At 46.7% G+C, this 11990-nt stretch overlaps 1 protein-coding gene across 4 annotated transcripts in view; it reads right to left on the minus strand.

Annotated features, from left to right (window-relative positions):
• Nucleotides 1–8803, minus strand: part of ST8SIA6 (ST8 alpha-N-acetyl-neuraminide alpha-2,8-sialyltransferase 6) — a 160682-nt gene extending 151879 nt beyond the window's left edge. The window contains exons 1-2 of one of the 4 annotated variants that reach the window (XM_089311498.1): nt 8426–8803; nt 6871–6969 (exon numbers count right to left, since the gene is read on the minus strand). In XM_089311498.1, the coding sequence (XP_089167624.1) occupies nt 6871–6962 (92 nt within the window). In that variant the 5' untranslated portion in view covers nt 6963–6969; nt 8426–8803. The other 3 variants (XM_089311497.1, XM_051820615.3, XM_002717418.6) reach the window with 3 other exon arrangements.
• Nucleotides 8804–11990: the final 3187 nt, after the last annotated feature.

Raw genomic sequence — 11990 nt, forward strand, 5'->3', positions numbered from 1 at the left:
GACTGTCATCTATATTCCAAGGTTAAAATATGAGAAGACTTAAGCCAACTGAACAAGAAGGAAATAAGAAACGGGGAGAGGATCATTTAAATGACAAATTTTAAGAACTGAAAAGAGAATCTATATAGTATTTCTCAATTTTAAACCAACACTTGATTGAAATTAAAAAGTACTTTTCAATGGAGAAAGTATATAATAAAATAATAGTAACAATAAAAGCTCACCCTTTTTGCCACACTCCAGAAGAAGTTATTGACTGATTAATGTTCAAATTAAATATTTTTAAAAGAGGGGAGTAATATCCACTCTCAGGGTATTACCCATTCAAAAGCAGACTTGATAAAGAAAACAGAAAATGGAAGGGGTAAAAACATCTACAGATTAATTAAGCACAAACATATTTAAATATTAATTTAACTATAAATCCACCGAAATGTATGCTAGGTGCAATTTAGACTTTTGATATTTATAGACCTCTTGTAAGTCAAAAGGAAAATAGAATATTTTGATGGAAAAAGGTGCAATGGTATGAAAAGCCAATTTGGAAAATTAAAAATATAAATGGCCAACAAAAATCTTCTTGAGGATGAAATTAGAAAATAATTTCATGGGGGACCAACACTGGGCCATAGCACTGACATCCCAAATGGGCACTGGTGAATCCCAGCTGCTATGCTTCCAACTCAGCTCCCTGCTAATGTACCCAGGAAGGCATCGGAGGATGGCACAAGTCCTTGGGCTCCTGCATCCACCTGAGAAACCCAGATGAAGCTCCTGGACCCTGGCTTTGTCCTGGTCCAGCCCGGGCCATTGCAGCCATTTGGGGAGTGAACCAGCAGAAGGAAGATCTCTCTCTCTCTCTCTCTCTCTCTCTCTCTCTCTGTGTGTGTGTGTGTGTGTGTGCGTGTGTGTGTGTGTGTCTCCCTCTCTCTCTACAGTTCTTTCAAATAAATAAATAAATAAATAAATATTTTTTCAAGTTTTTTTGTAAATTCTAATGCACAGAGGCTGGTGCTACGGCACAGTAGGCTAAGCCTCTGCCTACAAGGCCAGCATCACATATGGGCATCAGTTTGAGTCTCGGATGCTCCTCTTCTGATCCAGCTCTCTGCTATGGTCCGGGAAAGCAGTGGAAGATGGTCCAAGTCCTTGAGCCCCTGCACCGACATGAGAAACCCAGAAGCAGCTCCTGGCTCCTGGCTTCCAATCAGCTCAGCTCTGACCATTGTGACCATTTGGGGAGTGAACCAGCAGATGGAAGACCTTTCCCTCTGTCTCTCCCTCTCTCTGACTGTACCTCCACCTCTCAAATAACAAATAAAACCTAAAAAAAAAAATTGTAATGTATAATATAAAAAATAGTTTGAGTCAATTATTACTTTCAGAGGCTGCTAAAAGGGGTATAAATTGGAACAACTATTATAATAAATTACTGGACAAGTCAGAGCAATGCATTAAAATTTCATTTATTTTTTGATGCAGCTGCTACACTTCTAGGAATTTATCTAAATAATGAGAAATGCATTTAAGGATCTAAAGTCATTCCTATTATAGTTTAAATCAAAATCAAAAATAAGAAAGAACCCAAGTGTACAAAAGGAAAGAAAAATTATAATACATGAGTACATTCAAATGCCATGCTCTAAAAATTATGTGCAGAGAATACTAATGGCATGGAGAGAAGTACAGGTATTATTTTTTAAAAAAGTGTTGGGGCTGGTGCTGTGGTATAGCAGGTAAAGCTGCCTCCTGCAGTGCTGGCATCCCATATGGGCACCGGTTCGAGACCTGGTTGTGCCACTTCCAATCCAGCTCTCTGCTATGGCCTGGGAAAGCAGTACAAGATGGCCAAGTCCTTGGACCCCTGCATCCACATGGGAGACCCAGAAGAAGCTCCTTGCTTCAGATCAGTGCAGCTCCGGCTGTTGCAGCCATATGAGAAGTGAACCAGCAGGTGGAAGACCTCTTTCTCTCTGTCTCTCCTTCTCTCTCTGTGTAACTCTGACTTTCAAATAAAATTAATAAATCTTTTTTAAAAAATAAAATAAAATAGTGTTACTGACATCAAAATACATGTAATAAAATTACTAGGTATACGCATAAGAAATACTGAAAAGGTAACACAAAATGGTATCTTTGGGGTGTTGACATGACAAGTGATTTTCCTTTTCTTTGTGTTCATCTAAAAACATACAATAAAAACCTCTGCAAAGGCACTCTCTCCCACCGTGTGAACTGGGACATAATGCAATTGATGTCAGCTCTCTGCCCAGTCAATTCCCAAACAGGGAAAAGTCCAAGTCCTTCTGCAGGGAGAAAGCATGACTGGAAGTGGAGGGAAATGCTGTTATGGCGAACAGCAGGGCAACCTGTCTATAAAAATGGAGATCTGTCTATAAAAACAAATTCACAGTGCAAATCATCACAATCAGCCAATTAAACAAGCACCAACTAACCCAGACACTCAAAGAACAGCTGCTGTCATCCCAGAAGGTCCAGCCAGCCACAGCTGATAAACACTGTGGTCATGCTTTGGGATTAAGTCAAATGAGTGGCTGTCATTACAGGGTGCCCACCCACAGCCAGCACAGATAGTTCTCATGAAGAGACCCTAGAATGCCAAATCAGCTGGCTTCGCAGACCTGTATTGGCCATCTCATCAGCTTCACAATAATCCAACCCCTCACTTCTAAGCACTGACTATCTGGCAACTCAGTTGTAACACTATTCCAGTATTTTATTAGATTTCTTTCATAATAAAAAATGAAATTAATATTATTTTAATAAACAGTAAATTAAAAGAAAACAGCCCAATCACTTGGAAATGTAAAAGTAATCTCAATAACTTCAAATAAAAAATTTTAATTTAAATGTAATTATAAAAAATTAGAATCTTTTTAAAAAAATCTGAACACCTTGTATAAAAATTCAACAAGTCCAAAGCTGCATTCAGAAGAAAATTCATAGTATTAAATATTTTTATTATAAAGGAAAACAACATAAATTAATCAAGTATTCATTTAAAGACATTAAGTGGGGAAAAGGAGTATTTTAAAATACAAACTTGGTAACCAGTGGAGTAACTACGCCTCTCTTAAGGGAGACAAATGCCTCATCATCTAATTAATGACACACATGAATGGATGAATGAGATCCCTACTGTCCCTACCTACTATGGCAGGGCAGGGGGGTGTACAAACTAAAGCAACGAACACTGAACCTGGAAATACATCAGAATCGAGAGGTAAATCCAAGAGTTGATTGTCTGAAAAACAAGCAAACCAATTACAGACTTTGACAAAGCTTACTAGAAACAGAAAGAATCCATTGTAATAGGGTCATATTTTGAAAATGATTAGCATATTTTCCCTTTTTGACTTCTGAGACATGACCCTCCCCTAGTCCTGTGAAACACCCTTTGTGTGAGGGTGCAGAGATTAAGACTTTTTACTGAAAGAATGAGAAGGGAAAGGATACAGGAATATTCCAATTAAGCAAGCAAAACAGAATTTGCTACAGCCACAAGAGATTTTCCAAACTCCTCTTATTCTCCTGCTAGCACATGAATGGCCTTACCTGGAAGACACAGCCCCTCAGTGTAACAAGGCCCTTTTCTCTGGTTTCCCCAGTTTACCACTAATGCTCTGCTTGCTTCAGATCTAGAGGTCTGAATGAGGGCAAAGAAAAGTGAAACAGGGAATGCTGCACCCCTCCAGAGCTGAGAAGAGTGGGAGAAGGAGAGAACAAGGAAGGAGGGAGATTGGGCACAGAGGGAGAAAGGTGGGAGTAACAATAGTGACAGAGAGAACTGTCTCTTCCTCCTCCAATTAGGATTCTGGAAACACGTCACCTCGTAAGCTGTCCCACAACTTGAAATCAACCATCAGTGGGGTCACATCTACTCAGTGAGGCAAGTAGAGGGAAGCCCTGATATATTTAGTTCCCTGAACCAAGCATAGCTCGGGTATGTTTCAATGGAGGCCAGCTAAGAGTGGCTGGGAGCTGGTTACCCAGAGCTGAGTGAGATAGTAGATCTTCATCAGATCCCTGAGAGGTAACATCAGTGGGAGCTCAGGTGAGGCCAAGAGAGCTGGGTGCACCAGCAGGTGCAGTACCTCAGGAAAACGAACGAACCACAAGCTGCATATCTCCTGACTGGCCGACACCAGAAGGGAAAGGGGCTAAAATCAACCTGGCCATCAGAAGAGCTCCAGGATACCAAGGTCACGAATCCCCCTGGTAACTCCACCACTGCATCATTGCAGCCTCTCCCCCTCACGTCAGTGGATGTCATCTCACAGTGAGAAGACATGATGTCCTGGGAGAGAATAAATGGGGTCACAAAGCGTGGCTCCCGTCGTCCCGTCGTCACATCAAAGCACAGGCACAGGCCACATTCCAAAAGAGCCCAAAGGCAACGAGCGTGCAAGTAAGGATTCCCATAGCCAGGCTTTCATTGCTGACTCCACGTTCTGTTTATCAATGTGACTTCGGGAAATTTACTTAGTCTCCCTGTGCCTCATTCCCTCATCTCTCAAATGAGAATAATATTCTTTAAGGAGTAAGTGAGTTTCTAAGTGTAAGGAGCTTGGATCATGCCTGGCCTCTAAGAGTAGTTCCTTAAGTGCTGATTCCTTAGCAGCGTCATCACCAAGATGAGGGGTTCACTGAGGCGGATCAGACCAGCTAGAGAAAAATTTAGAAACTACAGTTTCTGCCCACAAGAAAGCAATATGGTGAATTAAAAATGTTATCCATCTTAGGCAAATGATCAAAGTCATAGAGTATTAAGAAGATACTGTGTTTGTAAAAAACCTCTGTCTTTCCATTATTTTTCAGATTGATTTCAAGAGGATTTTTTTTTTTACCAAATACAGTAGTATGGCACGATTAAAAAAAAAAAACAATAAAATGGACCACATTGAGAAAATAACGTAAATTACCTATGTTAGCTCAAGAAGAATGCCAAGTAGAAAAGAAATATATCAGGGGCAGTACTGTGGCACAGCAGGTAAAGCCCCAGCCTGTAGTGCTGGCATCCCATATGGGCACTGGTTTGAGTCCTGACTGCTCCTCTTCCGATCCAGCTCTCTGCTATGGTCGGGGAAAGCAGTAGATGGCTCAAGACCTTGTGCCCCTACACCCATGTGGGGGACCCAGAAGAAGCTCCTGGCTCCCAGCTTCAGATCAACCCAGCTCTGGCCATTGGGGTCATTTGGGAAGTGAACCAGCAAATGGAAGACCCCCCTCTCTCTCTTTCTGTCTCTGCCTCTCTGTAACTCTTTCAAACAAATAAGTAAATCTTAAGAAAAAAAAAAGAAAAGAAAAAGTATGCCAAAAGAAACTGAAAAATCCATTTTAAAAACTGTCTCAAAAAAGACCTACAGTCAGATCATTTAATGAGAACACTCTTTCAAACTTTCCCAAAAGGGAAACCCCAAGCTGTGTAACAGCAGCAAGACGTAGGAAAAACTGAAATATTCCCAGTTCAAGGAAAAAGCTAGACTACCTATTGCACACAACCCAACATGAAACAAAACTCAAGGCCAATATTTTTCTCAAAAGCCTTTGCTACTCCAGGATTTCTCAGTGCCTCTAATAAACTGAAATTCCAGTGAGGAGCTTGTGGCAGGTGAGGGACTCTTCCAGACACTTCCAGGCCCTTGCTAAGCCATGCCAGACCGTCATGGGAGGAAGCCTTCAGCCACATGGTCAAACTGAGGTAGATCTGGCAGTCAACCATGTACAGAAGTTTGCAAAGGGGAAAAGGGATTGGCAGGAGACAAAAACAGGAGGGGAGACTGTATATTAGAACTGCAATAATAAGAGCAACACGGAGGCCTAAAGCAGGCATTCTGCTGGTGCAAACAGCTTGATTCAACCCTTGGTAATGCGCCTTACAACGTAAAACGTGCAGCAACTTCTCTCAGTCTGTCTTGGGCAATTACTTTGAAACGGATACAGATTTATGTACCAGGACACGTTTGATAGAATCATTGATAGCAAACAAAACAAAACCAGGGAACAACCTCAACATCTAGAAACAGAATCAGTTACACAGATCATGGCACACTCATAGGATGAATTATGCAACAACCAAAAGCAATGCTTTGGGAAGAAAACGGAAATAACATACACAGGTCTTTGTTAAGGGGAAACAGGTGAAAGACAAGCTATAAAATACAGTCTCAACTAGATTTTTTTTAAATGTATCTATTCATCCAATAGGACTGCAAGGATATAGATCAGAACCAACCTGAATATGGTCTCTGGCTTGTGGGACTGTGAGTTTTCATACTGATGATTAGAAAATAGTCATTATTATCTTTTGTTTATGTTTCCTTCCTGTTTATCGAACTTTCTGCACTAAGCTGGATCACTTTTGTAATCAGAAAAAGATAAAAAAAATACAAATAATTACTGCCCATGAATAACTATTCATAGGAATGCTCAAGAAAATGTTTAACTCCCCGCTCACTAAGGACAAAACACTGAGCGCACACAGAAGAATTCCAATCCTCTGAAGCTGAATTATAACACTGGTGCACTTTACAGCGTACAAAACAAAAAGCAAACCAGCCAAATCCCTCAACACAGACAGCCTGAGCTGCCGCTCTCCCGGGTTTTCAACGCACCACTGCGGAGAAAACACTCCGCGCCCATTTTTTAAGTGCAGCTGCTGTAGCTCCCCTGGCTCCAACAATATCCACATCGGGGAACAGGTTTCACACGGCTGAGGGAAGGCGAAAAGTTCTGCCCTCAGCCACCCACACCCACACTCACACTCGCTCAAAGTCTGGCAGACCACTCAGGGCAGTCGCGCCCCCAGCCCGGCCCGCGACCCCGGGACCCCTGCCCGGCGCCCAGTACCTGTTGGTCGTGCTCGGCACGGGGATTGCCCGGTTACTGAGGGTGCGCAGCGCCGCGAAGGTGCCGTGGGTGGCCTCCCTGCTCTCCTCCATCAACAGCCTGCACAACCAGGGAGAAAACTAAGTTGTTACACCCCACGGGGAGCCACGGGCTGGCGGGCTGGGCGCCGCGCTGGGCGCCTGGCTGGGGCACCCTCGCGCTTCGGGCTCCCGGGACAGGTCCCCGACCCCGCGGTTACAAATCCTCAGGGTGGGCAGGAAGGGAAAGCCAGAATCACAAGGCAGATCACAGGCACCCGACGGGGAGGTCTCGCTCCGCAGCTCCCTCGCCGGCAACGACGCACCCCGTGGCCCTCGCACCCCTGGCCGGTTCCTCTCGGCCCCCCGCCGGTCACTGCTCGGTGCCAGGATCGTGTCTCTGCGACTCCACACTCCCACCCCCAGGCCACCACTGGCCGTCGGCTTCTCCCCGAAGTCTGCGTGCGCCCCGAGAGAGTCGCTGCGCTGGGGAGCTCAGGGCGCACAGCGGGGCGCACCGGCACAGCGGGGTGAGCGGGACTCGCCGGCTGGCCGCCCGCGAGGGTTACCTGGAGCTGGCAGGAGCGTCGGCCGGGCACCAGAGCAGGCGCAGCAGCAGCAGCAGCAGCAGGCTGGCGAGCAGAGCGAGCGGCGCGCCCCCCGGCCGCATCCTGAGCCACGGGCGCCACTGCCGCCGCCGCCGCTGCTGCCGCCGGGGCGAAGCGCAGCCGGGGCGGCCCCGACTCGCCGCTCCCGCCGCCGCCACCGCCACCGCGGCCGCAGCCACGCACAGCCCCAGTGTTTAAAGGCGGCTGCGAGGGGCGACGACTGCGCGCGGCGAGGCCCGCACGCCCGGGGGGGGCGCCCGTAGCCTGGCAGGCACGGTCTTGGCGACGAGCGGGGAAGCGGCGTCCCGGCTGACTGTCGGCTCGCCCCCGGCCCCTGCGCGCGGCTGCCGGATGACAATTCGCCGTGCTCGCCGCCTGTCCTCCCGGAGGCGCTCGGAGCCGCTGCGGGCTCTGGTCGCCACCGCCGCCGCCGCCGCCGCTGCTGCCGCCTCCGCTGCTACCGCCGCGCGGGGTCACCTGAAGGTTGGGGCGCGGGAGCGCAACCCCGTGCTGATTGGGCTCCAACTTTTCTGCGCCCTCACCTTTTTAGCGGGGCGCTCGTGTGCCTCCGCGGAAGCTCGGCTAACGCTCTCACTCGCCCCACAACCCGGACCACGTCGCCGCCCGCGAGAGCCAGGGCCGGGAGCAAGAGGAGCAAGGGCCCGCTTTGGAAACTTTGGAAACTCCTAAGCCGCTCGACCCGGCCCTCCCACGCACCGAGGCTGCCGGAGGACTTGGCGTTCGGAGGCTCCGGGAACCGAGTGGGAACAGATTCAGAGCGACAGAGAATCGATACCGGGACCGGGAAGTCATTAATAATGGGCACACGACCACCTGCAGGCCAAATCCTGCCCCTGCCTGGTGTTGTGAATCGTTTTTATGGGAACATCTCTCTGCCCCATTACTTTTGATTATCGGCGACTACCTGACCTGAGGCTGCTTTTGCATGACAAGGGCAGAATCGAGGTAGGCTGACAGGGATCCTGGAGCCCACTATAGGACACTTCCAAGAAAAAAAAAAAAAAGTGTGCGCTTGGCTGTGGCGGGAGCCAGGGTCCCTTAGCCTGCGGCTAGCACGAGGCTCTGAGCTCTTCCCTACCGAACCGGAACCGAATTTGGAAGGGGAACGCACAAAAGTTTGAGCCAATCACAGGCAACCAAATCACCACAGCCATACTCAAATAAGCGGCCCCCTGGCTGTAGATAACCAGGTGAAACCAATACTTCGCTTTTATGGTCCGCCTGTGGTCAGCAGGCCAGAGCTCCCCGGACCTCCTGCAGGTGCTGCGTGTTGCCTGATGTGTAAATCATTCGTTGCTCAAATAAACTCTGTTAAATTTAATTTGTCTAAAATGCTTTTTGTTTTATTTATTTACTTATTTATTTTTGAAAGGCAGAGCAGAGAGATCTTCCATCCACTGTTTCACTCCCCAAATGCCCTCAACATCCAGGACTGTGTCAGGCCCAAGCCAAGAGCTGGGAATTCAATTTGAATCTCCCATATGGGTAGTGGGACCGGAAGTACTGGAACCATCACCCACTGCCTCCCAGGTGGGCATTAGCAGGAAGCTGCATGGGGATCCAAGTAAGGACTTGACCCCAGAGACACTCGGCTATGGGGTGTGGATGCTATGCCAGAACACCCAACCCTAAAGTTTGCCCTCTTATTACCGCTGTGGGGTGAATATTGTGGTCCCTTCAAAATTGACGTCTGAATTCCTAATCCCCGATGGGATGGTATTGAGGAGAAGGATCAGGAGGCTGGAGCCCACATCCCGGGATGAGTAGTGCCCTTATAAGAGACAGGAGGACATTGTGCTTTCTTGTATTTTCTGAGTCTGTACTCTAAACTACCTCAAGTCCTCCCTGGAACAGGCATGTACATATGTTGTCCCCACTAAATGAGGATAAAATAAAAGTATCCCAGAGAAGGTGTGGTTATGCCAAGGGCTCTATGTGGAACTAAATATGTTATCTGTATTGCTTTTATTTTCTTCCTTTAGAGTTTATGCCCATATTCATAAGAAGTTTAATTTGGGGGAGAATTCTGACTTACTAATTTTGAGGTTTCCAAGTATAGCCTCTTAGGAATTAAGTCTGTTAAATATGTCTTCATTGTTTGTAGTCATGTTTCATAGCTTACCACAAAACACTTAACTTCAACCTATAAATTATAAAGTAGCAATTAGATTCTAGCCTGATTTAAAGAGATCAGTCATATATGTTTGAATCTGTGGATCTGACATGTACATTATGTGCTGTACGTTTACTAGACGTAGAAGTATTCCATGATTATTGATAAACCTCCTGCTACTGGTCCTAATTAGTTTGAATTTTGGAACGTTCTGGGGGCCGGCCAGTGGGGCTGGGAGTCTGTGGGCCCCTGCAGACACAGGTAGAACATCTTTCACAAGCAAACTGTCAGCTGTGGCTGGAAAGCTGTCTCCAGGCCAACCAGCGTCTCCCCCACTAACAGCCTCTTGTGCTGCACGTGTGACCTTGCAGCCTGAAATCACACCTTCAGGGCGGCTGCAGCCTTTCACCCTCAGCTGGCAGGGGAAGGGGCTGAGCCCCTGGGGAGAGTCAGACTGGTTCCAGGAGAGCCAGGCTGTCTTGTGTGACCTTGTAGCCTTAAATCACACCTTCAGGGTGGCTACAATCTTTCACCCAGAGCTAGCAGAGGAGGGGGCTGAGCCCCTAAGGAGACAGTCTCCAGGAGACCCCCCCATCTCCTTGAGCCCCAAGCCAATCAACATACCTATGTGAAACCCCCATCCAATGGGTACCCCCACAGAATGACCCAGTGAAAAAAACAGTAATGCCTTAAAAACCCGGAACACTTCCTCAAAGCCAGTGTCCCGCTCGGGCACTCGGCCTGCTCTCCTCTCTGACCAGATGCTTTCTCCATCGCTTGCCAATCAAATAAAAGTTTCTGCCTCTTTGCAAATTGTTTCCCAGCTTTTTATTTCTATACTAAGCTGAGGAAAAGAACCCAGGAGACTCGCTCTGGCAACCGCCCTCCCCTCCATGACCGGTAACAGTTCTGTCATGAAATATAATTTTAAACTATTTTGTACATTTAAATATGATACCATGTTGTATACATCTATATTAAAGAATTGTAAATAAAAAATAAGAGAAAGTTTGCTCTCTTTCTCTCCTCCTCCTTCTCCTCCCCCTCCTCCTCTTCCTCATCACTCCTCTGCACTTTGAGGATGCAGGATAAGGGCTGCTATCTGCCAACCAGGAAGACAAACCTCAACACATTTCTATTGCAGCCACCCAGCCTATGAAGTTTTGGGCTGTGGGAGCCATAACTAAGGCACAGACTGCTGATCTAGATCATACTGGTTAGTATCTCACTTGCAGTGACTAGTTTCTCACTTATTGTGGGGAGAGTGATTCAATACAATGATATATGTGATATAGTCTGGCTCTCCAATGATTTTTTTTTTAAGATTTATTTATGTATTTGAAAGTCAGAGTTACACAGGTGGGGGGGGGTATTCCATCCGCTGGTTCACTCCCCAATTGACCGCAACGGCCGGAGCTGCGCCTATCCGCAGCCAGGAGCCAGGAGCTTCTTTCCGGTCTTCCCAAACAGGTGCAGGAACCCAAGGGCTTGGGCCATCTTCTATTGCTTTCCCAGGCCACAGCAGAGAGCTGGATTGGAAGAGAAGCAGCCGGGACTAGAACCAGCGCCCATATGGGATGCCAGTGCTGCAGGCCAGGGTGTTAACCTGCCGCTCCATAGCACTGGCCCCTCCAATGATTTATTTAGAAGTGGGCTTCAGTTATTTCAGCCCTCAGCCATCCTGCCCACACGTGGCCCATGGCCCAAGTCCTTCCAACCCCAGCAGCCTCCCTAAGTTTAACCCCTGACTTTGAACCCTCGAGGAACATCAGTAAAGCATAAACCACATAGTGGTGATATGAGGATTTCATCAGACAACTCACTCCACTCTTGCATAGATTTGAGATTTCTCCAAAAGCAACTCTTGGACTCCGCCACTTTGAAAGCACCTTCATAAAAGTACTTTCAAAAGGGTTTAAGCTTTGAAAAGGCATTAATGAGTTAACTTTCCCAAGTAAACAAAATACTTATATTTCAATGGGAGGCTCCTAGAGACAAGGTGAGAGCCTTTTGGAAACCGAGTAGTCCAGACAGCCAAATAAGCGATTGTGCCCCATGGTCAGTAACACGTACCAAGCAGAGAAACACAAGGCTGCCTAGTCTCTTGCAGTGCATTCTACCCATTTGGTTGAAAACAAACCAGAGCTTTACACATATTGATCAAGAAAGCACTCAGACTCATGCTACCCTTAAAGAGAAAGAAGGGTAAATAAATAAAAATAATATGGCTGGAAATATCACTTTCTTCTATAGCTCATCATTATTGTTAAAATATATGCTAATCAAGAAAGAAAAAGTTGCTACTTTTGTGCACAACTGATATTTTTAGAGATTCAGTTGCTCATCAGAATATGATATAAT

This window comes from Oryctolagus cuniculus, chromosome 13, assembly GCF_051225735.1.
Source record: "Oryctolagus cuniculus isolate XC-2025 breed Fujian yellow rabbit chromosome 13, ASM5122573v1, whole genome shotgun sequence".
Classification (NCBI taxonomy): domain Eukaryota; kingdom Metazoa; phylum Chordata; class Mammalia; order Lagomorpha; family Leporidae; genus Oryctolagus; species Oryctolagus cuniculus.